General features: G+C 36.1%; 3 protein-coding genes across 3 annotated transcripts; all 3 read left to right on the top strand.

The window, feature by feature from the left end:
- The first annotated feature begins 44 nt into the window (after positions 1-44).
- LOC113074291 (ectonucleoside triphosphate diphosphohydrolase 2-like) lies at positions 45-8487 on the top strand. Its single transcript, XM_026247061.1, has 9 exons — positions 45-508; positions 3974-4091; positions 4932-5082; positions 5467-5626; positions 5718-5945; positions 6055-6318; positions 6610-6729; positions 6993-7127; positions 7765-8487. The coding sequence occupies exons 1-9, from the start codon at positions 380-382 to the stop codon at positions 7966-7968; spliced, it is 1509 nt and encodes a 502-aa protein (XP_026102846.1). The 5' UTR covers positions 45-379; the 3' UTR covers positions 7969-8487.
- A 1746-nt stretch (positions 8488-10233) lies between these two features.
- On the top strand, positions 10234-17726 carry LOC113074283 (negative elongation factor B-like). The gene is made up of 13 exons (XM_026247048.1): positions 10234-10493; positions 11638-11798; positions 11881-11980; positions 12167-12397; positions 12820-13005; positions 13308-13420; positions 13518-13620; positions 13731-13826; positions 15277-15419; positions 15516-15622; positions 15745-15886; positions 16036-16144; positions 17199-17726. The coding sequence occupies exons 1-13, from the start codon at positions 10392-10394 to the stop codon at positions 17346-17348; spliced, it is 1743 nt and encodes a 580-aa protein (XP_026102833.1). The 5' UTR covers positions 10234-10391; the 3' UTR covers positions 17349-17726.
- A 4996-nt stretch (positions 17727-22722) lies between these two features.
- On the top strand, positions 22723-25470 carry LOC113074273 (P2Y purinoceptor 4-like). Its single transcript, XM_026247037.1, has 2 exons — positions 22723-22871; positions 23598-25470. The coding sequence occupies exon 2, from the start codon at positions 23613-23615 to the stop codon at positions 24597-24599; it is 987 nt and encodes a 328-aa protein (XP_026102822.1). The 5' UTR covers positions 22723-22871; positions 23598-23612; the 3' UTR covers positions 24600-25470.
- The last annotated feature ends 348 nt before the right edge of the window (positions 25471-25818 follow it).

Here is a 25818-nt window from a genome sequence, read left to right as displayed (position 1 = left end):
TGTTGATCATTGTGAACATGAACCTGAGCTTGCAAAAATAAACTCACCCTGGGAACTGCAACTAGCCCCAGTCTTATGTGGTAAACGAAAACTATTCAGAAGCAAGAGAGTTTACAAAGGCTCTCACAAGCTTCTGATAAACACTCGAGGAGAGTCTCATAACACGTTTGAATCGACTTCAGATTAATCAAGTAGTAGACAAGCATCTGGTTTATCGGACAACACAGTCTAACAGCGGGAACCTGTTGCACCACGGACATATGACGAGCTAGTGCCATGCCCACTCGTGCTGTGGCCGGTTTACGCACGTCACAGTAGTAGCTGCCTTGCCAACGAATGTTGTCGCTGTCATTCGTCTCGTGTGGATCTCGTCTTGTGGATGGCATCCATGGGTAACCAACAGCAGTGCCAGATCATTACTGCGACTGCGGCTCTGTTTCTGGCAATATGTGGCATTCTTCTGCTCGTCGTACCCACCGAAGACGTTAAAGAGCCCCCGGAGTTTATGGTAATAATAACATTTTTCTCATTCGTGACACGCACATTACACAAATTCCAGGAGAAAGGCGAAGGGAACATTTCACATTCCCGCGACGTTTCATTGTGCACCTTAAGAAAACGAATGAGCTGCTATATCTGTAGATTATCGATCGGTTTCCGGTAGAGCAGAACACAACGAGTGCGTCCTCTGCCTGTTTCATCACCTGGCTTGTCTTTTGCTCACCGAGGTGTGATTTTGTATCTCTCAGGAGGATGGGATCATGGAAATTCTCTCTCAGACTGAACACTGCAAAAAGTTTTTGACAGATTCGTAATGGAGCTCTGATAAAACAGATAAAAGCTTTTTCTTGCAGCCCAGTTGGGGGATTTTTTATTTAATGATTATTATTATTATTATTATTATTATTATTATTATTAATTGTGTGTCAAAATATAGAGGGGTAACAATTTTCATAATTTATATGCTGCATTGGCAGATTTGGTGCACATATCTGCAGATGGGTGCAGCTGTGGCCTAATGGTTAGAGAGTTGGACTTGAATGTGGTTAAATGCAGAGCACCAATTCTGAGTATGGGTTACCATACTTGGTAAATGCCACGACTCTCACTTTCAATTCAGATATTCACATCACAGCAATAACCTTTCCCTGGAAATAGAAAAAGAAGAAGTTTCAACATTTGTCATTCAGGCCATTCTGTGTGAAGTAGTGTGGGGGAGCAGACTTCAGTAACCTACACTTGCAATCTTTGGTTTTGGTGGATAAGGTGTCCTCACGACATCAGATCAAAATGCTTTCAGTGGTGTAAACATTAGTTGGTTTGTTTAGACATTAGGCTACCTGAGTGCTTTTGGATAACAGTATAGCCGGTGTGTGAACAATAGTGAGAGGTAACAGATTTTGGGAACCTATAACGCTGGAGACATTACTGAAGTTTAGACTTCACAAGTGCAAATTTGCTTATAATAAATAGTCATGAAGTCATTGTGTGTGTGTGAAATGGGGGGAGGGGGACGGGGTATTTTGGGTCCTGGTTGACTGTTCACTGAGGTCACCGTTTTTTTTTTCTTCTAAATGTAAATGTAGTAAAACAACTGAATTGAATTACAAAATTAATCCACTATCAGTAGGCCAATTTGGTTTATGTTACTTCAGCAAAATAAATGCCATTTCAGATTAGCATGACCAGGCTGGTTTTCGGAACATCATCATCTGCATCAGCTCAGAGCTAATGGCCATAAGTCATTGACATGGTTCATGTTAGCTCATAAAAGAGAGCAATTAAATGATCATAATCCATCAGGAAAGTTTTAAAAGTGCCCCAGTGCTAAAATAGACCCACAAAATTAATGAAATACATCTGTGCATACTTTTTGTAAATGACAAAGACATTTATCATTTAAAGAAAAAAAAAAAAAGTTTAGTGCAGATGATTTGTATTCCTTACAGAAGCTTATGTTTAATAAGAGCATTCACAATAGATTTGTCAATAGGTCAGTTAAATATTAAAGTTAGTTCATATCTATATAACATCATACAAATTCTAAAGTGTTCAGGATGACAAAAGCTTTTACGGCAATAATATTTAATGACAGATATTAATTATTAGTTGCCTTTGCCTCTTACTACTAAATAAATGACCAAGCAATGCAATTTTACCTTATGTCCCACTTTTCAAACAAAATGTAGATTTTTCTTTAATCTAATAGCAGAGGGTGAGTTATAAATATTTCTCCAGCTGTCCTCACTTTTTGATTTACACAGGCTTAAACACATAAAAGCTCTTGTTCTTATTGGCTAGATCCCATTGTTTGTATTTCCCAACCATTTGGATTAAATGCTTTAATCCCTTTTCCTTCTTAGAAACATGAGAGCGAGTCATTGTAGTTTTGAAGATATGGATCTATTTTCATATAGTATTTGTAATAGTATGTACCTCGTACACACCCATCACTGTAAAATTATTTAGTCTTTCACCATATTTTGACAATTCCGTTTAGCTTTAGGGTGACATCATTTCTTGACGATTTTAAAAAGAACATGCTACACAGGTGACTGATGGCAGAATCTGAGCATTATGGAGTCGCATTGACATAGAAAGGCAAACTTGAAGTCAAAAGAGCTGCTAGACACTGCTATTACACTAAGATAAAATGTCTGTATGCAAACTGTAAGCAAAGCCTGGAGAGCAAGATATGTAATTGGAAGAGATAATCATAGTTTGCGTGAATGAAGAAAGTTCAGGCAGTGTCAGGAAGTATGTAGTGCAGGTGTGTGTGAGATAAAAGTGTTGTGTGTTATTTTTTGATCTTTACATTGTTAAACATTTATTATGATCATTGAGCAAACATTTTACAGTACTTCAAAGAAGTGTTTAGTTTAAGTAAATCATATTCATATTTTCAAAGGCAGCTACAGAGGTGAGTCATGTTTGCTTGAGTAATAATCAGCATTATGTATTAGCTAACAAAAGAGGCCTGACCATTTAAATTCAAAATATATAGACTTTTTAAAGCAACCAGATGCATCTAGTTGAGATATAAATGAGACAGGCAGAAAACCTCAAGTATTTACTCTCTCTCAGGTTAGAATATGAGTTTGTAACTTAATGTCAATGTAAACATATTAGCTGTAGGAGATTTAAAAAAATAATAATAATATTTTCAACTCATCAGTGAAAACCATTTGTAATGCAGTTCCCATATGGCAAATTCTCAAATACACAACCTGTTTCAGCGGCATGAGACCAAAATTACCCGGCACATGTTACACCAGCTATGTGCAAGTTATAACTTCTAGTTACAGTAGTCTCATTTAAATCTGTCCTAGGAGTAAATCCATCTCCATCCAGGATTAAAGGCTGGAACGAAATGGCAAACCGATCTATCAATTATTAATCAGTTATCAATAAGCTAATTTTAGACCTTCAGACCAGGTTTCAATGCTAAAAATATAAATTAAAATGAATTTTCAGATTTGTTGACAATTAAAAAATAACCATTTAAAGGGGTCATATGATGTGATTTCATGTTTTCAATTTGATAGCAAATTTGAATTTTCAGAAGCCATTACTCCAGTCTTCATAAATCCTTCATAAATAGTCCTAATATGCTGATCTGGGGATCAAGAAACATTTCTTATTATGTTATTATATGATGTCATTTCTTATTATTAGAACAGTGTCATGCTACTTGTGCAAACTGTGATATAGGTTTTTTTGTTGAATAAAAAATAAAAACAACAACATTTATTTGAAACAGAAAAATGTAATGTTAATGTTATGTTACCATTATAAATGTTTTATTCAAACTTTTGAATTTATTGCTGAATAAAAGCATTTGCATAAAAGCTAATTCAAGGTATATATTTTGGCAGCGGGTCTTTGTATTTCTTCCCTGGGAACTGAATCCATGTCACCACAGGTTTTTAGCCTTAGCCTAAATTTTTTTTTTGGCTGTTGTGTTTGTTCTCAGTATGGAATAGTCCTGGATGCTGGATCCTCTCATACGGCCATGTTCATCTACAAATGGCCAGCAGACAAGCAGAACGGTACCGGCATAGTCAGTCAACACAGCGAGTGTCATGCCAAGGGTGAGTTTTTAATGATAAATGGCTTAGGACGTTCCTCATTTTAAAGCCCCTTTGGATAAAAACGTCCATTATAAGACTATATGTAAATGTCAGTAGATAAGACTGAAAGAAAAAACAAAACAGAAACGTGAGATTCCTAAAACCTTGTGTAATACTCTCTCAATTTGATAGTTTTAAAAAAAACCTGTTTATTCAAATCTTTGTTTCAAAATATATATCACACATCTCAAAAGTCACTCACAGAAAAGACATTACAAAATACAAAAAATACAAAAATAGGTCATACAAGACTGACACATGCATTTTTGCTTAAAGGGCAAGACCCAACTCTATGCATGTTCTTCAAGACCCTCCTTTCTATTAAACATATTCTTTTGGACTGTCATTTATATGAATGGACATTCATTTATATGAATGTATTGTAATTAATCAGTTATTTATATTTTTTATCACTACTTTCCTGAAGAAAATTGCTGCCCACTTCCCTTTTTTGCAGTGTTGTCTGAGGTTTTTACAGTTTTTACAATTTCATCACTTTGGCTCAGCCTTGGTCTTCTTCTTTAGGGACCTGACATTCACAGAATTGGGATTGTAAACTCCAAGTACCCCTCAAATATTGCTGAGTGGCATTGTTCTACGGAAACATCTGGAATGGCCATCCAAAAAAATGTCTGGTTGCATTTATGGTAGCCAAGTGTGTGTGGCATCTCAGGCAGTGAAATAGGAACTGATATTTCTTGCCCATTATTGCCCATGCAGCTTTCATAAGAAAATTAAGAGGTATTCTATAGTTCATTTCAGTTGTCCCATAACTTGAACTGTCTCACTTTCACTAATCAGGAGGCGGGATCTCCAGTTATGCAGGTAGCAGAGGAGGAGCAGCCCGTAGTCTTGAGGAATGCATGGAACAAGCCATGCAGAAGATCCCCAAGTCAAGACACAAACTCACCCCTTTGTATCTTGGGGCAACGGCAGGCATGAGACTACTGAAGTGAGTCAGAAAGCTCATGCCACTATGCGACAAAAGCTGCTTTTAACCACTGATCACAAAATTAGCATTATTCAGGGACAGTATACTATCAACTATACTATAAACTTTTATAAGTTGCACTACACCACATACTGTTTATTTGAGGTCAGTAAAATGTAATTTTTTTATAAACGCATTAAAACTTTTGATCACAATGGATGCATAATATTGGTCAAAAGTGACCGAAACCAATTTTACAAATGTTGTTTTCATGTAAATGCTGTTGTTTTGAACTGTCTATTTATCAAGAATTCCTGAAAAAAAAGTATGGACAGAGAGAAGATACTTTTAATAATGATAGTAAAAAAGATTAAAAAAAATATGCATTTGTGTCAATCCACGCAGTATTTCTAAACCCAAAGAATCAGATGAGGTTTTGAAAGAAGTGGGAGACAAACTGAAGACCTACCCATTCAGCTTCAAAGGGGCCAGTATCTTGAGTGGTCAAGAGGAGGGGGCTTATGGATGGGTCACGGTCAACTACCTGCTTGAGAATTACATCAAGGTAATATAGCCATACTTTATATCTCACCACATCCTTTAATAAAATCTTGTTGCTGGCCATTACCCTACATTTTTCTCTCTCATTCCTCTAGTATGGTTTTGTGGGACAATGGCTGTCTCCAGGCAGAGACACGGTTGGTGCTCTGGACTTTGGTGGAGCTTCTACTCAGATCACCTTTGAAACAAAACAGAGGGTGGAGAACAAGGACAATCTGATGAAACTGCGGCTGTACGGACGAGACTATCAGATTTACACTCAGAGCTTTCTGTGTTATGGGAGAGACCAGGTGTTACTCAGACTGCTGGCACTTCTGATTAAGGTTAAGTGCAAACCTTTAGTCTAAACGATCATCAGACAAGCTGATTTACTGATTTGATAGTACTTCGAGGATGATTTCTGATGGGTTTTTTTCTTTATGTGTCTTATAGACTCAGGGTTCAGACCGCTCCATAGTTCACCCCTGCTATCCTGCAGGTCACAATGACTCCATAAAGCTGAGCACTGTGTTTGATACTCCATGCAATGAAAGACAATCTCCCTCTATACCTGATGTTGAGCTGCAAATCAAAGGCACAGGAAACTACGATCAGTGCCTGGGAAATGTTTCTCATCTCTTTTCTTTTAACAATTGTTCTTATTCCAGATGCTCTTTTGACAAAGTCTTCCAGCCCAACATTACTGGAAATTTTATGGTATGAGTTTCTAAAATGCTTCATATGGAACTTTTTATCCATTCAGTTGAATTGTTGTAAATATATTTTATCAACTAGAATAACATGCCATTTGTTCCTTATGCTTTTGGCAACATTTATGTCTTTACTTGTGGGGGGATGGTTATGTTAACACGCAAGCAGTTACTAAGTGAGACAGCTTAAATCATACATTCATTTCTGGGCACTCATGATTCACTCATGCTTGTCATGATTGCATGTGTCATGATTATGATTATGCAATCCCTCTCTTTCCATCTTTCTCTGGCACAGGCATTTTCTGCATTTTTCTACACCCATTCCTTTCTTCAGCAAGCAACGGGCATCAGCATCAAGTCCCCAGAACATTTAGAGAACGCTGCCCGTATGGTCTGCAACATGAGCTTTCAGGAGGTACCGTTCCGCTGAGCTGATTTTGAGTCCTGCTATTCTGAGATGACTTTGCTCATATCTCAGCAGTCGACCAATGATTGAGAGTCTCTGGATCTTCAATTAAGAGAACTTGCTTTATCTTCTTTGAAGATGATATTTACTGCATACTGTTTAATTATATTATTGTTAGCAAATGATGCATTATTGAATTAACAGTTGACCTATTTATTTACGTAACTTACAGTAGCTCCTTTCAATTTTCTCTTTAATTCTCCTTGTCCTAGATGAATAATAAGGTTCAGGGTCAGGAAAGCCGTCTGAAGGACTACTGTGCAGTCTCTGCTTTTGTGCGGGTGCTACTGCTCAGGGGATATGGCTTTGATGATCTCTCCTTCCCGCACATCTCCTTCCAGAAGAAGGTAACTAGAACTATTTGCAAAAACTGACTCTATATACCTCCCTAATTCACTTTCTGTATTTGTAGGCACACAAGCTTTTTTTTGTTATCACTAATTCCCCTCATTTTTTAACCCCTTCCCTCAATACATCTGTCACTTTTCACTGTCCAGACAATTTCTCATAAACAAAATCAAGTGCTATATCTCATTGTATTTTTTATCTAAAACTACAAATTACAGGAGTAAAATGGAATGTAATAACGTTTGTGTTGTTTTATAGAAGTAGTTCAGCCAAAATGTTTAATTTGCAGAAAATGTACTCACCCTAAGGACATTTTGTTTTCCACATCAGAACAGATTTGGAATAATTTAGCATCGCTTGCACACCAATGGATCCTCTGCAGTGAATGGCTGCCGTCAGAATGAGATTTGCTTATAAAAACATGCAACTTTTCACTTCACTGGATGTTAACTGATGGACTGGAGTTATGTGGATTACTTGTGGATTATTGTGATGCTTTGATCATCTATTTGAACTCTCATTCTGACGGCACCCATTCACTGCAGAGGATCCATTGGTGTCCAAGTGATGTAATGTTGGTGAATAAATGGACCCGACTTGGTCAAGAAAATGTTTGAATGTTATTTTGATTTGCAGGCAGGAGACACGTCTGTCGGCTGGTCCCTTGGCTACATGCTAAACCTAAGCAACCTGCTGCCTGCTGAAGATGTTTTACTGAAGAAAACACTGCGCTCAAGTGCCTGGGGTGCTCTGATTACCCTTTTTTGCTTTCTTCTTATTATGGCACTATATTTTTTGTTGCGAGCCATTCATAAGAAAGGCACTGACACTGGCATTTAATAATGAAGGAGTTATATTGTTATCCACTGCCCTTCCGTCTGTTTACAGTGCATTCCAAACAAGGATGCACAAAGACTTTTTGTACCACATTTCATCAAACCTATCTCATTTTAATAACATATTTCTTATCAAGCACATTTTATATTTTAGAAGAGACTGTACAACAGGAAACTTGATTTTAGTAGTGCTAAGCCTAAATTCATCAAGGACAGTCATGTCAAGATGTCTGTCTTTTTATAATATTGAATGTATGTCTTAGGTATACTGTGTTCTGTGCCTTAATAGCATATCATGGGTTTGTTTTGAAACTTTTTTTCTAGATTTAACATATTTGTGTACTATGCTGTGTGCTGTAAAATGAAGTTGAAGGCACTGACAAATCACAAATCTTGAAAATGTATTTATGCATATATATATATATAAGAATGCATTTGATTTTGAAATGGTATTGCCTGTTTCTATTCCTGCTGATATAAGTTAACGTATTTACTAATTTTCTGTATTTTCTAAATGCAATAAAACGGCACACTGAAATCATTCTGTGGAAATCTTATTTAATAAAATGTTATAAATAATCAAAAGCTTATTTGTCAAAAATATTGAAACGAAGCCTTTGTGTTTAACTTTGTTTAGAATTTTCAATGAGTTCAAAATGTAATTTATTATCAAGTGAGTACAAACTGGCAGCTCACCCTTCGACATTACAGTCACAGACACAGTCACATGACTGAAATGAATAGAGGAGGGAAAGGGGTGCAGAACAGAAAAACCAAAGGGAAATAAATCAATTAATTAAAATAAAGTGAACAAACTAAGATTGTTAAAACTATAAAATAATTTCACTGTTGAGTCAAGCGTCACCAAAGTAGGTCCTGAAGGGCTGAGTCCTGCAAAGTTTAGTTAAACTCTGTAGGACACCGGACCTCCTGCACCGAGTTTGTAAACCCCGCTGTAAGTCTTTAAGTCAATCAACAACACTGTTGCTTGAGAGGGCAGTGATTAACCATATCAGTTTATTTTCCATTTAAATATGATCTTGCATACCTTTCAGCAAATGTGCAGTTGCGCCCCTGAACAACACAGGACAGAATCTGTTGTATTCAATAGCTCACTGAATACAACAAATATAATCAATAGCTTTCCTGTAATGTAACCTGTTTTTTACAGTCTATGAATGTGACCCTCCATTTTTAAATAATTCATACATTCCTGAAAAACACTATTATAACTTACATGGAAGATTATATAGGAGGGGGAAATCCCCCCCAAAAACTGGTGGTAAAACAGGCAAATCTCTCACAAAAGCCAAGACATTTTATTGTTCATTAAGTTTTTTGCCCATTCACTTATTTTATCTTTTAGAATAATGTGCGAATCACTGGCCAAATGATGGGGTCTTAGAGAGTGGCACAATGATTTGTGTAAAAAAACAAAAAACATCAGTGATTATGTTCCATTTATATGCATTGTGCGTTTCCAAATACATATTGTTTCCATGGCTCCTGATCAATGATAATATATATAAAAACAATTTTTGTTCTGATGCCATCTAGTGTCAAATTGGTGTCTGTTTGCATGCCTGAGAACTTTTTTGTTTCTGTACTTCACATCCAGACCTTTTTGGGGCACAAAAAATAGTGACCCCCCCCCCCCCCCCCCCCCTTACAAGTTTGCCTTTGCTACTGTTATTTAAATATATCTTTTTCTAACACTGCACTACATACTATCAGCTGTGTGGACCATTTAACAATTCTAATTAAATTACCAAAAGCTGAACACCAGGACACATACAGCTTAAACACCCAATCAATCAATCAATAAATAAATAAATAAATAAAATAATAATAATAATCAGTATAAAGTCAGCAGAAATCCACACTTTGACAGTCAGTCATTTCATATAAATTTGAAAAACATATTTTGCAATTCGGACCTGCATGCCCGAGCAGCTCTGACTGGTTGATTAACTTTAGTGTTAACATGTCAAAGTCAGTAGATTTTTTTCTGACATCCCGGCTACAATCTGACTACAGTCAATCAGCAAATAGTTTTTGTTTACTGTAAATTATAATGCAATCGAAAATATGTACCACAATTGCAGCTCTGTTTTCATTCAAATCACAGATGTCCAACGTTTTGGATAGTTTAGCATCTTTCAATACTGGTGTTCAATGATGAGGGCCTTTTAGTAGACAAATGTAGTAAAATAAAAATTTATTATTAAGCCCAGCTAGGAACATTCATGAGGCGGAACTCATTACGATGTATCAGAAACAAGAGTCTGTTGACGAGGTTGCACAGTTAGGAAGTGTGTGAATACAGAAAACGAACAATGCAAATCTAGCCAACATCTGTTGGATGTCTGCTGTCAGTGCATTTGATTTCGTTTTGATAGTGCACTTAAATAGAGACAGCGTCTCAAAATGTTTGCTGGTTTACCGGAGCTGGGAATATCCAATGGAGAAGATCTTAAAGAAACTCTGACTAACTGCACGGAACCCCTGAAAGCCATCGACCAGTTTCAGGTTAGAGCTACACTTGTATATTTGACTCTTTCACTAAATTAAAACAGTCACAGTCTACAAATGTTCGCTCGCATGCAGCAGTCTTCTTGATTGATTATAATGGGAGGGATCTCGTTTCTTGCCTCGCTTGCAGTGTGACTTGTCATTTGACAGCCTTTAACCAGACGATTAAACTGATATCTATTATTTTACTAGTAATGGTTTTAATTACTAGTAAGTAATCCAATATTTGCTTCTCTAGTGTCTAATTGTAGCTTTACTGATTAATAAGAATTAAAGTACTAATACCCAGTGAATTATCCTTGTGAAAACAAATAGTTCTTACTAGATGTGCAGTTCAATTTTAAACTTAGATTTAAAAACCTGTACTCAAAGATAATGTAATATTTATGAAATAAAAGGCCATTTAATTGCAATAACTGTATACGTTACCAACTAAATTTCTTAACACTTCAGTACACTTTAAAAAATTGTTTTGTAATAATGTCAAATTAAATCATTACTTTAAACTATGTCTTAAATATGTTTTTAATAAAGTTTTGTCATGCTTTAAAGAAGCACACTAAATTTGATTTTTTGTCTAACATGTAACATTGCACATGTAAAGCACTTGATTATAATTTAATTAACTGTAGTATGTTAGTTGGTCACATATTCAAAGTGAACATATTTAAAATGTGCTGCAACGTCATCATTACAAATATATTTAAATACACGAAAAGTGAATAGTTTCCACAGAAATGAAAGTATTTTTGAGTTTACATAAATGCTTGTTTGTACATTTGACAGTGCAGTAATTAGGTAACATTAATCCCTTTCATTGCAATTAAGTGTCTGAAAACATACTTCCATGTATATTCTTTTAAAGTATATTATTTCGATAATAGTACTGAGTTATAACATTTAATGAATAGTTACTAGTAAAATTGAAACCGGTACTAGTTAATATTTGGTTGCTTAGTAATAAAAAATAAGTACTAGTAACAATTGCTGATATATATATATATATATATATATATATATATATATATATATATATATATATATATATATATAAAAGATGCTAGTTTGTTTTGAGTATAATAAAAATCATGTTGTAATTTATCTTGGTGCGTTTTTATTATAACTGTTTTGTCTTTCACAGATGGAAAATGGCATATTGTTGCCAACCCTACAGTCCGCATTGCCTTTCCTGGACCTTCACGGGACTCCACGGCTGGAGTTTCATCAGTCAGTATTTGATGAACTTCGAGAAAAGCTGATGGAGCGTGTTGCCACCATTGCAGAGGGCAAGGATGAGGACAGGTGAATGGAAAGTTTGATTTCCAACAGTTTTATTATAAAGCAGATCATAAATCATACTAATACATCCCTTAAATTCACACAGATACATAAAGCTGGAAGAGCTTCTTGAGAAAAGCTTCCCGTTGGTGAAGATGCCATCCATCCAGCCCATCATCATGCAAGTGCTGAAACATCTGCCAAAGGTTTGAATGTGTTCTCTGCCATGACCTGTTACTCCGGTGGTCAGGTGTCACATATATTTCAAACATTATTTTGCAGATCATTTCACCTTTATGTGTGCAGTCTATTTTGTTATTTTTTGTGACGTTTATAGTTATTATAACGTAGTGGGTTTAGTAGAACTGACAATCTGGTGGACTCTAATGCAGGTACCTGAGAAGAAGCTGAAGCAGGTGATGGCTGATAAAGAGCTGTACAAAGTCTGCTCAGTGGAGGTGAAGCGGCAGATTTGGCAAGACAATCAGGCTCTTTTCGGGGACGAGGTGTCTCCTCTGCTGAAACAGTATATTGTGGAGAAGGAAGCGGCTCTTTTCAGCAGTGACCTCTCCATCCTTCACAACTTTTTCAGTCCTTCACCCAAAACACGGCGACAGGGTGAAGTAAGTGCCATGTGTTTTATTATTTTTTACGTTATTTCAATTAGTTAAGTCAGTTTATTAATACATTGAGGTGTTTATTTATAACTGTAAGCTGCCTAATTAAATACAGTGTCTGTATTATAGTATGTTTATACTAAAGCTTAATGGGCCAATATAATTCAGTCTGTTTAGATCAATATTCTTATCATTCAATTTTAAGAACTGTCAGTATTAATGTAATATTTCTTTTTATGAAATTATAAACCATTAATAAATAATTCCAAAAGATCTTTACATTTTAACAATACTATGCATACCTAAAAAATAAAAATTAAATCCTGGAATAAGTTTAATCTGCATTTTTTTTCTTTTCTTTTGTCAAACTTGGATTTTGGTGATTTTGTTGCAGTGGAACAACAAACAACTCTGTTTTCTTCCGTCAGGTGGTGTTGAAGCTGACTCAGATGATTGGAAAGAATGTTAAACTCTATGATATGGTGCTACAGTTCCTGCGGACGCTATTCCTGCGCACACGGAACGTACACTACTGCACCCTGCGAGCCGAGCTGCTCATGTCCCTTCATGACCTCGACGTCAGTGAAATCTGTTCAGTCGACCCCTGTCACAAGGTGTGGAACCAGTAATTGCCAAAACACCTTTTCAACTGCAGCTTCATTAAGCACCATTTAAAGGGGCCTTCCATTTATCGTGTTTGAACAAAATGACCTAACTACCTGTTACAAAATGGTACAGGGACTAAACACTTTCTGGAAGTCAGACCTTGAAGCAGTTTTAAGATTGTTTAGAAATTAAAACAATTAAAAGCTGTTTGAAGCTTCTGCAGTGTGTGATCATGTGCCATAAGCGTGACCACTTTCAAAGCGATTCAAAAAGATACAAAACATTTATCTTTGCTCCAATCCTTTTGCAGTTTTCTTGGTGTTTGGATGCCTGCATCAGGGAAAAGTTTGTGGATGCTAAACGGGCTCGAGAGTTACAAGGCTTCCTGGATGGGGTGAAGAAAGGGCAGGAGCAAGTGCTAGGGTAGATTCACATATCCATACAGACACAATGCAACATAGCATACATTAAACCCATAAAACTAAAAAAATGTGACACTCTCTGCCTCTGTTTTTCACAGTGATCTGTCTATGATCCTATGTGACCCATTTGCCTGTAACACACTAGTGTTGAGTACCGTGAGGAACATTCAAGAGCTATTGAGCCAGGAAGCCATGCCCAGAGTAAGAACTCCAGCTCACAGTTGGTTTTAAATTATAGTAGACATCTTTATGTTGTTAATTAAAAAGTAGATTTTGATAATTGAATTAAAGCTGCAATTAACTTTGTACAGGACAGCCCTGATCTACTCCTCCTGCTGCGGATGCTTTCTCTTGGCCAGGGTGCCTGGGATATGATTGACAGCCAGGTTTTTAAAGAGCCCCGAATGGTAAGATGAACTCTTAGCATTATTCAATACGCCACTATCTAACATTTGAAATAGGTTTGAACTAGGGGTGTAACGGTTCACAAAATTCACGGTTCGGTTCGATACGATACACTGATGTCACGGTTCGGTTCAGTACGGTTCGGTACATTTTAGATACAGCAAAATGTAAAAACATCTCTACTTTTAAGAATTTCGCAAGCTCACCGCGGGTCATGTGACAAGAACTAACCAATCAGCTTCATACTTTCCCGTAACAACGTTGAAAGCTCAGCCAAGATGAAGGAACCGCTGATCATAGTTGTATATGGATTGCAATTTTGAAATAAATTTAGTACCAGAGCTAGCCTACTGCAAGCGATTTTTAGAGCTGGAAATCCATTTATCCTTTGCTGAAATTTCCGCGTCTTCACGGAGAGAGCACGTCATTGTTGCTTAGCAAAGGCAGACGCCTCAGGGGTGCAACTGCCCGAGCGCTTTGGAAAGGAGAAGAAAGACGCGCCTAGCGTTTTCCACACGCTTTTAGTCGCGATATGTGAACGGCCCCTACAGCGCTCGCTCACTCAGCACGCGCTGAAGGCTCGTTGCAAAATTTCTAATGCATTTAACAGACCAGAAATAGAAGATCCTCCAATAACCAACAGGTCTGGTGTTTGGGTGCACTTTGGATTCACTGTAAGCTATAATGGTGATGAAAGAATGAATGGTAAATAGTAAGGTCTCATATCCGCGGCTATAACGTAAATGAAGCCAATCGCCACGGTGATGTCTTTTGCCCTGTTTGAGTCCGTTGGAAATGTTTGCCTAAATGCTACGGGGATAGTTTGTTGCGTGTATGTTTCTTCTTTTTTTCGTATTTTCCCAGATACTGACACACCAAGGTGATGTCGGCGTACATGAGTTTACATGTTTCAAGTATTCTCGCTGGTGTTTTTTTTTTTTGTATTCCCGATGGTGTACCCTGTCATGTAGCAGATGCGACCGTTGTTTTTTTATCTACCACTCTCTTGCCATCACCATTATAGCTTAAAGGGAATCCAAAGTGCACCCAAACACCAGACCTGTTGGTTATTGGAGGATCTTCTATTTCTGGTCTGTTAAACGCATTGGCTATTTTGCAACGAGCCTTTCAGCGCGTACTGAGTGAGCGAGCACCTGACTGAGTAGCCTAACATAAACATATAAGTTGGTGTTTTTTTTCTTCTTCGGGGGTGTCAGGGGTGTTGCCTGTTACGTTGTTTGGGTTATTGGACTACCTTGTTGAACGCATATCATTATATTTCACTTTTTTTTTTTTTTCAAATATAATTAATTATTCCAATGAACCGTTCGGTACATAATGCGTACCGCGTACCGAACCGAAAGCCTCTTACCGAACGTTTCAATACGAATACGCGTATCGTAACACCCCTAGTTTGAACAATAACTCAAGGGTGGTCTTGTTCACCTTCAGGATTTGGAGGTGGTAACACGTTTTCTGCCTGCCGTGATGTCAATAGTGGTGGATGACTACACGTTCACTGTGGAGCAGAAACTCCCGAGTGAGGAGAAAACCTCTCTGACATACCCCACCACCCTGCCTGAAACCTTCTCTCGGTATCTGCATTAGCTATGCTCCTCAGCCCAATAAATTCAGCAAGCACTCACTTTTCTAAAATGGATTTATTTATATATGGTTTTTGTCTTGTCTAGGTATATACAGGAAAACAGGGTGGCGTGTGAGATCGGTCTTTATTATGTGCTTCATATCGCTAAGCAGAGGAATAAAAATGCTTTACAGCGGCTTCTGCCTTCACTGGGTGAGACTTCTGTCAGATAATTTGGATTAATGGATCCACGAGTCAAAGCCTCTCAGAGACTGATCCCTGTGTGTGTGTGTGTGTGTGTGTGTGTGTGTGTGTGTGTGTGTGTTTCTGTGCAGTTGATACCTATAATGACATGGCATTCGGAGACATCTTTCTTCATCTTCTCACTGGCCATCTGACTCTTCTCTCTGATGAATTTGGAACAGAGGAGTTTTGTACTGCTGTCTTTGATAACTTCCTCCTCACGTCTTTCTCTAGGTCTGTGTTATGTTTTTTTAATTGCATCAAATAGTGCAAATTCTTCGGTGCTTAAAAGAGAAAAATATTAATCACTAGAATAAAAAGCAAGGTTCATTGAGTGGCTCAGTTCACCACAGTTCTATGTTTTTTGCTCTCATTTTTTGCAGTAAGGAGAATGTTCACAGACACTGTCTTCGCTTATTGAATCATCTCCATCAGAAGGTACTGGCGTCCTACATGGAGACATTAATGAAGACGCTAGAACCACCAAAACAGGTATTTTGAAGAAAACAGACTGAATGTGCATTTGCTAAAACAGTGCCCAAATAGCTATAGCTACTAATCCTAAAACAACAATGTCTGTCCACTTTTTCAGTGGCATTAGTTCTGGGAAATATTTTACCATAGGGATTATAAAAAAATACTATATAGACAGAATTTTATAAGCCATGGAACAAACCAACCAGATATGAGCAGACTAAAAACATTGCAAACTTTTGATTATACATAGAAAGAAAAAGTATTTTTTGTATTTTAAGTTTATTGCAAGGTATGCATATCATTCATAAAAATGTATTTTGATTTAATTATATTTATATTTTTATAAAAATATTTTAATCGTTTTGAGAGCATAGGAAAACTGACATCAAATGGAGTGGTTGGCTCTTTTGGACTATTTGTCTGTCACGATTCTCTGATTGGTAGAGATTTCTTAGCAGAATCATGGGTAATGTAGTGTTGGCGCAGTGGATAAGACACATGCCTTTGGTGTGAGAGACCTGGGTTTGAATCCACTGTGAGACACCAATGTGTCCCTGAGCAAGACACTTAACCCCTAGTTGATCCAGAGGCGTGCGACCTCTGACATATATAGCAATTGTAAGTTGCTTTGGATAAAAGCGTCAGCTAAATGAATAAATGTAAATGTAATGTTGTTTTTCACCAGGAATTCTGCAGCTGAACACATATATCTAAAAAATAAGTTGAAATATTGGAGTTCGATAGTTTTTTCAGCAAAAGCATATACCATTAATTAGCCATCATTCAGTATCACAGTAGTGACTGTTTAAGTCATTTAACTTTGATTAAAGATGACCGAAAACAAAAAATGTTATTCCTTTGAAACAGCATGCAGCGATGATTCATTCATAAAACCAGATTAAGAAATGCAGTCAGTTTTTTCTTTTTAATGTTGACTTGGAAAGGTTGCTATATGGAACCTCGTCACTTCTGTTCAAAGATGATAAAAGTATTCTCTGTTCCTCTCTGTACTGTTTCTTTTATACTGACATTTTATGAAGTGACCACCCTTGAATTGTTGTTATTACAGAGCAGTGAGTCGGTGAAGGAACTTTATACCCTGTTGAAGGAGAAGCTCGAAGCGTCTAAGAAAAGCCCCCCGGAACCAGAAGAAGCCCCTTCCCTGGATCTCAGCCTTCACCCTGTGGCTGTACCCTCCACCCCCACTACCCCTCATTGAGGGAGACTGGGCACCACAGCCAATAGAGAGCAGAAACAGCAATAATGTTCACATGGGCATAGACAACAAGTCTGATGTCATAAAGACTGACCTGAACGTGTGTAAATTGGAACAGTGCTGGTTATGAACTGATTTTTTTTCTTCTTCTTCTTTTTCTTTTTTAAAGGTCATTTTAAAAGCCTTTTTTTGCAGTTTTTGTTGGCTTGGCTCTTTTTCCATTTATATGCTTTTTTTTTTTTAAAGAAAATGTAGACTCGTTTCATTGCTGAATGTGTTCAAATATAGTGTCTTATGTACAGCATTTTATGGTTGAATGTGTTTGCTTTGATTGTGTCAGCAACAAGCTCTAGTGTAAATAAAATAATGCCTTGGAAAGTTTACAGTCTTCTATTTTGGAATGTTTAGGTGCATTCAACTTAACCGATTCGATTTTTGGCCAATACTGTGTCCAAGCTAGACATGGCTACAAGACACAACACACTCCATCACAAAAAACTGCCATTCAGAAGATTGGCGGCCTCTCTTTCTGCAAAGCAAACTGCTGTTTGGTGCCTGCAACTAAATGGATAAGTACAAAATATGGACCCACTTTATATTAAGTGGCCTTAACTACTATGTACTTACATTTTAATTAATAATTTAGTACAATGTACTTATTGTGTACATGCATGTTTTTACATTGCACTTATATTTAAAAAAAAACTACATGTAAATACATCTGTATTTAATTTCTGTAATTACATTTATAATTACACTGTTGACCCATACTTTACACCTTAACCCACCCTTAAACTTACCCATACCTCCAACCCTCTCCCTAACCTTACCCCTATCGCACCTCAATAGCAGCAAAAGTGTTTTACAATACAATATGAACACAATAAGTACATTTTTTTTTATGTAATTACATAGTAGTTAAGGCCACCTAATATATAGTGGGACCCAAAATATTATTATTATTAAAGTACAAAGCATTATTATAATCATTAATAATAATGATGCTAAAAACATTTAACAATATGCAAAATACATACTCATTAACTGATATTATATATATACTTTTTTTTTTTTTTTTTTTACATAGGAAATATGTAATATTAAAAAGTGATTTTATGACCTGGAACTGGAAGTGTCATGAATATTTGTACAGTTTTTAATAATTATAGAAAAAGTCATGGAAAATTATGCCTAGCGCTTATAAACAGTTTTTGTAAAAAATATTTTAAACCTGGCTTCATCCAATGTTTAGATTATGTTCTAAACATATTCATTTTTTTTCTCTCTATCTCTCTATTGGCCTGTGTTGTACATGCAATTCACATCCTTGGTGCTGCTGTCTCCACCTAGTTTCTTGTAATGGCCTGTTGTTGTGATGTTTCATATGTAGTAACTACAAATAATGACAGACGAACTACAGTATCTAATCTCTACAGTCTCTCCTCATACTGGCATTCTTTTATGTCATTGTCAGTTGCTAGCAATTGCGTAGTATAACATGACAGCAATCAGTTGGATTTTGCCAGTCATCACCTGGTGGAAATTGTTATGGTGTATGGGGAAATAAAATAACTGCTACAATATTTCAAATCTTCCCCACACTGCTAAAAGTGTTTATCTCATAAAAGCACTGGTTAAAATAAATAGCAATTGCAAAAATATATAAAAGAGAAACATGCTCACTTTTGAAACCGAGATCACATCAAGCACCCCCAGAGATGATCCTATTCCTCTTTTTACTTCAGTTGAAAAAGCCTATTTTACTGTCTATCAGCGATTGTTGTGACATATCTGTTCTCCTCCCACGCAATCACTCTTCATTAGAAGAGTATTTTAGGTCACCTAGTTTAACAGAAGCTCTAAATTATTTTATGTCACCGTGTTTCCTTGCCTTACATTCTTCAACTTCAAATTTATAAGTTTTAAAATAAAATAACATCACAGATTTTCAGTATGGCCTCAGACATTTAAACGTATGAAAATGTAAAAGCATTTTAATCTTGTAAATAGTTCCTGTGTTACCATCTAGTTTGCAAGTCTCAAATGTCCTGGTAATTCAGTCTACTCGACCCTGTTCTGTCAGTTCGGACAACATCATACTTGCCTCGCAGCACCAAGGCTGCCTCATTTCATTATTCGTCGAATGTTACAGCTGCCCAAGGCCTGCTCCATAGACTCTTTCTGCAGAATGTTTTCATATGCTGACAACATTTTCTCTTCTGACACATGACCTCAATGTCAACATTTTCCCCACTACTCTGTTCAAAAATGTGGCCTAAACTGATGGATTTCATTGGGAGCCTCAGGTTGTTTTTTTCAAACAGGGCTGTGTTTGACAGACTTCGGGGCAGTCATTTCCAGATGTAGTTGTTAGCAGGCTTTGAGTCAGTCTTCTGGACTGCTGATGAGGTGATGTCACACAGTTTGAGGGGCCACATTAGATGATGGTACAGGGTGAATCAGTAACACCAGACCTTGAGTTTGCGTATGTGCTTGTCGGGCATGTCTTCTGTAAAAAGCCTTTCTAAACTACTCACTGGTTGATCTATAAGGCATGGGATTTCCTCGCCATCAATTGAGAATGAGATGTCATCCTTTCTGACTCCTCTCCAGATCAAGCGACTAGGTGACTTGGCTGGTTTTATCTTCATCCTGGCTCAGGTAGTTAATTGTCACAGTTGGCAACTAACTATTTACTATGTAATTAGTTATGCATGGCATTAGTGCACTTTTTGTGGGCATTCAAGCCATCCCCGGACTTTTATGACTTTTCACTTGATTTGTGAGTGGCCTGTAGCAAGCGTCACATCATTGGCAGTTATAAAGAAACACTTGATTTAAAAAAGAACTTACCATCTAAATCAGACTAAGTGTGTATTTGATGATCTTTAAATAGTTGTGAAACTGTTACATAAAAAACTAAATATCACTGTTGACTTGATGAGCTATGTAGAAAGCATATAGGCCTAATGCATTTACTTAACTCTTTAGCATGCTCTTAAAAAGTTACGCTTTTGCAGTTCAAGTTTGTTTGAACCTTTTTTGCAAGCTTTATGTCACCTACATTAAAGATAGCATCAAACACCTTGGTCCCTTAGATCTAAAGGAAATATGTTTTAAATGTTCACAGGAAGTCTTCAGTGGCCATATATGATGCCTTACAGAAGTGTTCAGAATTATTGTTTCCTGCTATCATTCAGGCTTCTCTTGGATCGACTCAAAGGTTAAAAAAAAAATAATGTAGTTACATATTCTTATGTATTGCAGATTTTTTTTTTTGTTTGGCACCAGTTTTCTATTGTGGAACCATTCATAAATGTTAATATTCAAAGCATCTGTTTACCTCAGATGACCTTTAAATCTGGTTTATTAAATATCATGAAGATCTGTATCTTCTAGATTCTTTCTGTAGCTGTATCTGAAGGTGTTTTCACACTTGAGTCCTCTTTATAAAACACATTTATAGTTCTATTTGATGCAAAAGGCCATGAATTCAGAAGGAATGATTACACTCAGTGATGAACAATGAATATGTCTGAAACAGAATTAGTAAAAATAACTGCAATAAGGATTGTAAAATAAAATGATAAAATACCAGCAACGTCATGGGGGATTTTACCCAAGAGTCATCTTAGGTTAGAACTATTATTTTCATAAAAACAATAACATTATTTGTTGCTATATAAACCTAAATAAATTTGTGTGCACAGACTTAACGTAAAAGTTTAACCCATTAATTTATTTAAAAAAAAGTTATGTGTCCAACATAAAATAAATGAACAGATCGCTAGATAACTGTTACAGTTATATTCCTGTCATAACTGTTATGAGTTCTCATTAGTTGTTACTGATTAACAACCCAGAAAGCACACCTATGTCTGCAACATGTCTGTTAAAGATTGCTTCAAAGCTGCTATAGTAACAACTTTCTACTTTGAGGAACTTCATAGAAATGTAGTGGAATAAAAAGTATGATATCTGTCTTTCAAATGTAGTGAAGTTAAAGTCAAAAGTTTCTAGAAAAAATAATACTCAAGAAAAGTACAGATACTCAAGAAGGGTATTAAAGTACAGTAATCCAGTAAATGTACTAATTACTGTCCACCTCTGTATACTCCCTATTCGGTTCTGTCCTTTGTTGGTTATTGTCTTGTGCAATGTGGTGTTCAACTTCTGTGTTCTCAGTAAAGTCTGTTTTGAAGTGTTAATCATTGTTTAGATTCCTTATTCCACGACTACGTGTTCTAATCAAACACTCTAAAAACAGAAGTCAGGCTCAACAACAACTATACTGCACTCATTTTGTTTTAGATGATGCTAATTACTGTGTGCATTCTTTAATATTTATATGCTGCTGTCGTTCCTTTTAGTGTTATAATATTTTAAATAAACACTGTTGCAATATTTATTATATCTATATTTGTATACCGATTTTGTGGTACAGGTTTAGTATAGTGCAGTATTTTGTGGAACAGTGGAATTTTCATTCATATGTGCAAACAAAAATACAAAGTTGTTCTAACTAATTTCAACATAATTCAATACACTGCCTAATTTTCAAAGTTATCAATAATTTTTTTTATTGATTTAATTAAACATTATAAGTTGCAAACATTATTTTCTGCATTATTTTAAACTCATTATTTTATGAGTTCTGCTTCTGACTCTCATTAGCATTCACCGCTATGTGGTCGTGGTTCAACCAGGACTCTTACATTAATCGTAAGGACTTTGTCCAGAAGCTCTGTGTTGGAGAATGGCTTTTTGTATTGGTTTAAAGGAGCAGAGATTTTAGCCACAAGCACAGTGGACAATCACACTTTATGCCTCAGCATTCACCAAGGACAGCACTGACTTTTATTTCATTGTAAACATCACTGTCCTCATTTCTGGATTACTTCTAGCATTCATTGTTTCTGTGATCTACAGTCATCTAGTGTGCTCGATGTCCCTTCTTCACACTAGCCACAACAGTGGACAAGTACATATGTGTGTGTTTGTGTGTGTTGGCAATTTGTGCTGATATTGCAAATAACTTTTTTTTTAATTGCAGTGGAATTTCACATATAGGCTTATATTTAATTAATTTAATACGTTATTTTTTTTTATTACTATTACTTTTATGAAGTGACTGATTATGTTTGTTAATGATTGTGCTGAAGTGCAGCTGATAAGATTATTTATTGTTATAGAATTATTTTTACTTCATTGACATTCAATTCGTAAGCAAAACATCAGACCACTTGCATGCAAAATTGGTTATACCTTCTTTAAAGCGTCTTAGAATCCATGAATCATGAGGTGGATGTTCTTAAAGCACCTCACTGATGAAGTTGTGGTATTGGTGGATAAGGGTGGAGTTTATGTCAATGACTGCTGAATAATAAAAGGAAATCCTGTCTTGGTTCCTTTTTATCATGTACACTTATACTGAAATGTTCAGGTAAAACTGTGTGTTTCATATAGTCACTTCGTCATACAATTTACATATTTCATTGCATTTTGAGGGGAGTGTTGCTTGACCTGGTAAGTGTTCTGTGTTATTATTCAAACGTGTGTGTGTGTGTGTGTATGAAGAGTTTAAGACGCAAAAGCCTCTAAGTGCCATCTGAAATTTTCATCTAAAATTAGTAAATTTATCAGGCTCCTATATTTATGTTCATTGATTTCACTTTAACGGCATAGAAAAGAACCTATACACTGCAAAATTACTGAACCTAAACATAGAATGCTCAGCCTGATTATGTGATTTCAGATGGCATTTACAGGTAAAACTCCTAAATAAGACATCAGTTATTTAATTCAAATAGAGTTTAAAAACCTTTTAATTAAATTGTTGTTTTTAGACATTTAGAGGGTTTGACACAATACAGTGTCTTAGTTCCATTCTGAACCTATGTCCTAAGATTCTCTCTCTCTCTCTCTCTTTTCTTTCCAAAAAACACTTTCGCTGTTCAAAACTTTTTGTCTCTGTTCAAAAACCTTCTTCTCCTTTTCCGATTTTTTTTTTAATGAGAGAGAAAAAATATTTTTGGAGGGGGAAAAATATAGAGAAAGAGAGAGGGAAAAAAGAAAAAAAATCTTATGACTAAGGCACAGGAAGGATCTAAGATACGTATTTTTTTTTTACCTCCCAACTTGAAATTGTATTTTTCACATAGTGGTTCAGGGCTTTCCGTACATTCAGTTCATCTATTTGCAATATTTCAAATCTGACCAACATTGCACTCTTTTTTTTTTTCTTCTGCACAGTGCCATTCTTCTAAGATGAACAGCACCCTTCCACACAACACAATCCATGGGAATGTATGCGCTCCTGAGCCTCAGCACATTTCTCTGGTTGTGGTCCTCAGTCTGGTCTATCTGCTGGGCCTTCTGCTCAATGGATTCAGCCTGTGGGTCTTCACCTGCCGCATTCACAAATGGAACTCTGGAGCCGTTCTGCAGTTTAATCTGGCTCTTTCTGACGCCATCATCACTCCACTCACCCCACTGATGGCAGTGTACTTTGCCATGGATAGCAACTGGATTTTTGGGAAATTCGCCTGCCAGCTGAAGATCGCTGTGCTCAGCATCCACTTCAATGGTAGTGTGATCTTCCTCACACTCATTAGCATTCATCGATATGTGTTTGTGGTTCACTTCAACCGCTCCTCGTTGATAAAAAGGAAGGTATTTGTGAAGAAGCTGTGTATTGGGATTTGGTGTTTACTGATAACAATTGGCATTTTCTATGGATGGCTGCTTCCTGTTACCAATGAAGCAACACATGAGCGGTGTCTTTCTATTCATCAGAAAACTCTGACAGATGCTTACTTCACTATTAACTTTGTGATTTTCTTCTTCTGGTGTATTTTACCCTTAAGTATATCAGTATTTTGCTACAGTCGCCTGGCAAGCTCAGTGTCCCGCATTAACATAAATTCTTTTAAAGGCCAAGCAGTCAAGACTAAGTCCTTGAGGATGATAGGGATATGTCTAGTCATATTTGGCCTCTGCTTTCTTCCTCTCAATGTTGTTCGGACTATAGGAGTAGTTGTGAAAAAGTATCATCCTACTAAATGCAGTCTCATGTTGCAATTGGAAACAGCATATTATGCATGCTATATAGTGGCAGGAATCAACTGCTGTTTGGATCCCCTCATTTACTTTTTTGGCTCAAGTAATTTTACCAAAGCATTCAGAAGATCTCTTAGAGTAATAGGAGGCAGACAGAATGTCGAAAACAAAACTGAGCCAGAAACAACAATTTAAAGTGTAAACAGAAATTGTGTTTTCTACTGTCTCTTAGGGCATTAGGTAAGTCAGCATGAAATGGAAATTGTGATAAAATGTTCTGCTGTCACGCAAGTGAACGTGCCATCATAGAAGAGACAACTGGAAGGGGAAGTTAAAGATTATATGGGCATATGAACGTAATGTCCAAAACACACTCCATTTTGATTTCATGGTATCTTTAATGGTGCTTTGATAAGCAGTCTACTGCAAGATTACACTTAAAATCTTTTTGGCCTTAATATATTTATTTGTCCTGTATTATCCTATTTTATAAGGCTATTTTATCCTATTTTAAGTGTAGTCTTGCAATGGTTTTGTGAATTTGACAGAAAATGTTACTGTGGCCTTCACTGTTTTTACAGTTTCTGCTAACATTATTGCTGTAGAATGCATTAAAAATGGTTAAAATAACCAACCCTTCAAAACATGCTAATGATAACTACATGCAGAAAGAAGCTTTGAAAGCCTTATTGAGCCGAACCTTTCAGACGGTATAAATAAAACTCATATTTTGTATTGACATTTCAAATAACCAGCAATGCTAATATGTGTCTGGAACTAAATAAACAGAAAGACCTGTTTAGATTTGTAATGTGGTAATGCTTTGTAAAAAGTAGCCGTGTAAACATTTTTTAAAACATCAAGCATTAAAATGTCCTTTTCTTATTTGTACTATAATAAAAAGAGATTTAAGAAGTGAGTCAGTTTATGTTTTTTGAAATGCTTTATTAATCCAATGCCACAAGATCGTGAGATATTACATATTCACATGATCAAATAACATTAGGTGCCACAATGAAAAGAAAAAAGAGAGAGAGAAAAAAAAGCATTACGTTCTATTTTTTTTTTTTTTCAAGAGATTTACATATCATTTAAAGTCATTTATAAAATGTTCAAAATTTGGTTTACATTGAGCCCACTTTTTCTTATGTATATGGAATTTTCCTTGCAAAATAAACAACTGTATGATATGTTGTTCTTTACGGTTCAAATTCTGTATAAGAAATTAAATCAAATATACACATTACTATCATAGACTCCATTCTCCTTCCAAAATAATCTAGAATAAATACAATGAAAAAAAAAAATGAAAAAAAGTTTCTTTTTCTTGACCACACAATATTAAACAGATATATGAAATATAAAGGTTAAATCTTTCCAAAACATGCTTATCAGGATAAATTCTATGAAGTAT

This window comes from Carassius auratus, chromosome 5, assembly GCF_003368295.1.
Source record: "Carassius auratus strain Wakin chromosome 5, ASM336829v1, whole genome shotgun sequence".
NCBI lineage: Eukaryota > Metazoa > Chordata > Actinopteri > Cypriniformes > Cyprinidae > Carassius > Carassius auratus.
This window is presented reverse-complemented; position numbering and strand designations above follow the sequence as displayed.

Coding starts and splice junctions, on each gene's coding strand:
- LOC113074283 (XM_026247048.1), top strand. CDS start 10,392: ATGTTTGCTGGTTTACCGGAGCTGGGAATATCCAATGGAGAAGATCTT. Junction 11,799..11,880: donor GAGGGCAAGGATGAGGACAG/GTGAATGGAAAG, acceptor AAATTCACACAG/ATACATAAAGCTGGAAGAGC. Junction 15,623..15,744: donor GCGGCTTCTGCCTTCACTGG/GTGAGACTTCTG, acceptor GTTTCTGTGCAG/TTGATACCTATAATGACATG.
- LOC113074273 (XM_026247037.1), top strand. CDS start 23,613: ATGAACAGCACCCTTCCACACAACACAATCCATGGGAATGTATGCGCT.
- LOC113074291 (XM_026247061.1), top strand. CDS start 380: ATGGCATCCATGGGTAACCAACAGCAGTGCCAGATCATTACTGCGACT. Junction 509..3,973: donor AAGAGCCCCCGGAGTTTATG/GTAATAATAACA, acceptor GTTTGTTCTCAG/TATGGAATAGTCCTGGATGC. Junction 5,083..5,466: donor GCAGGCATGAGACTACTGAA/GTGAGTCAGAAA, acceptor CAATCCACGCAG/TATTTCTAAACCCAAAGAAT.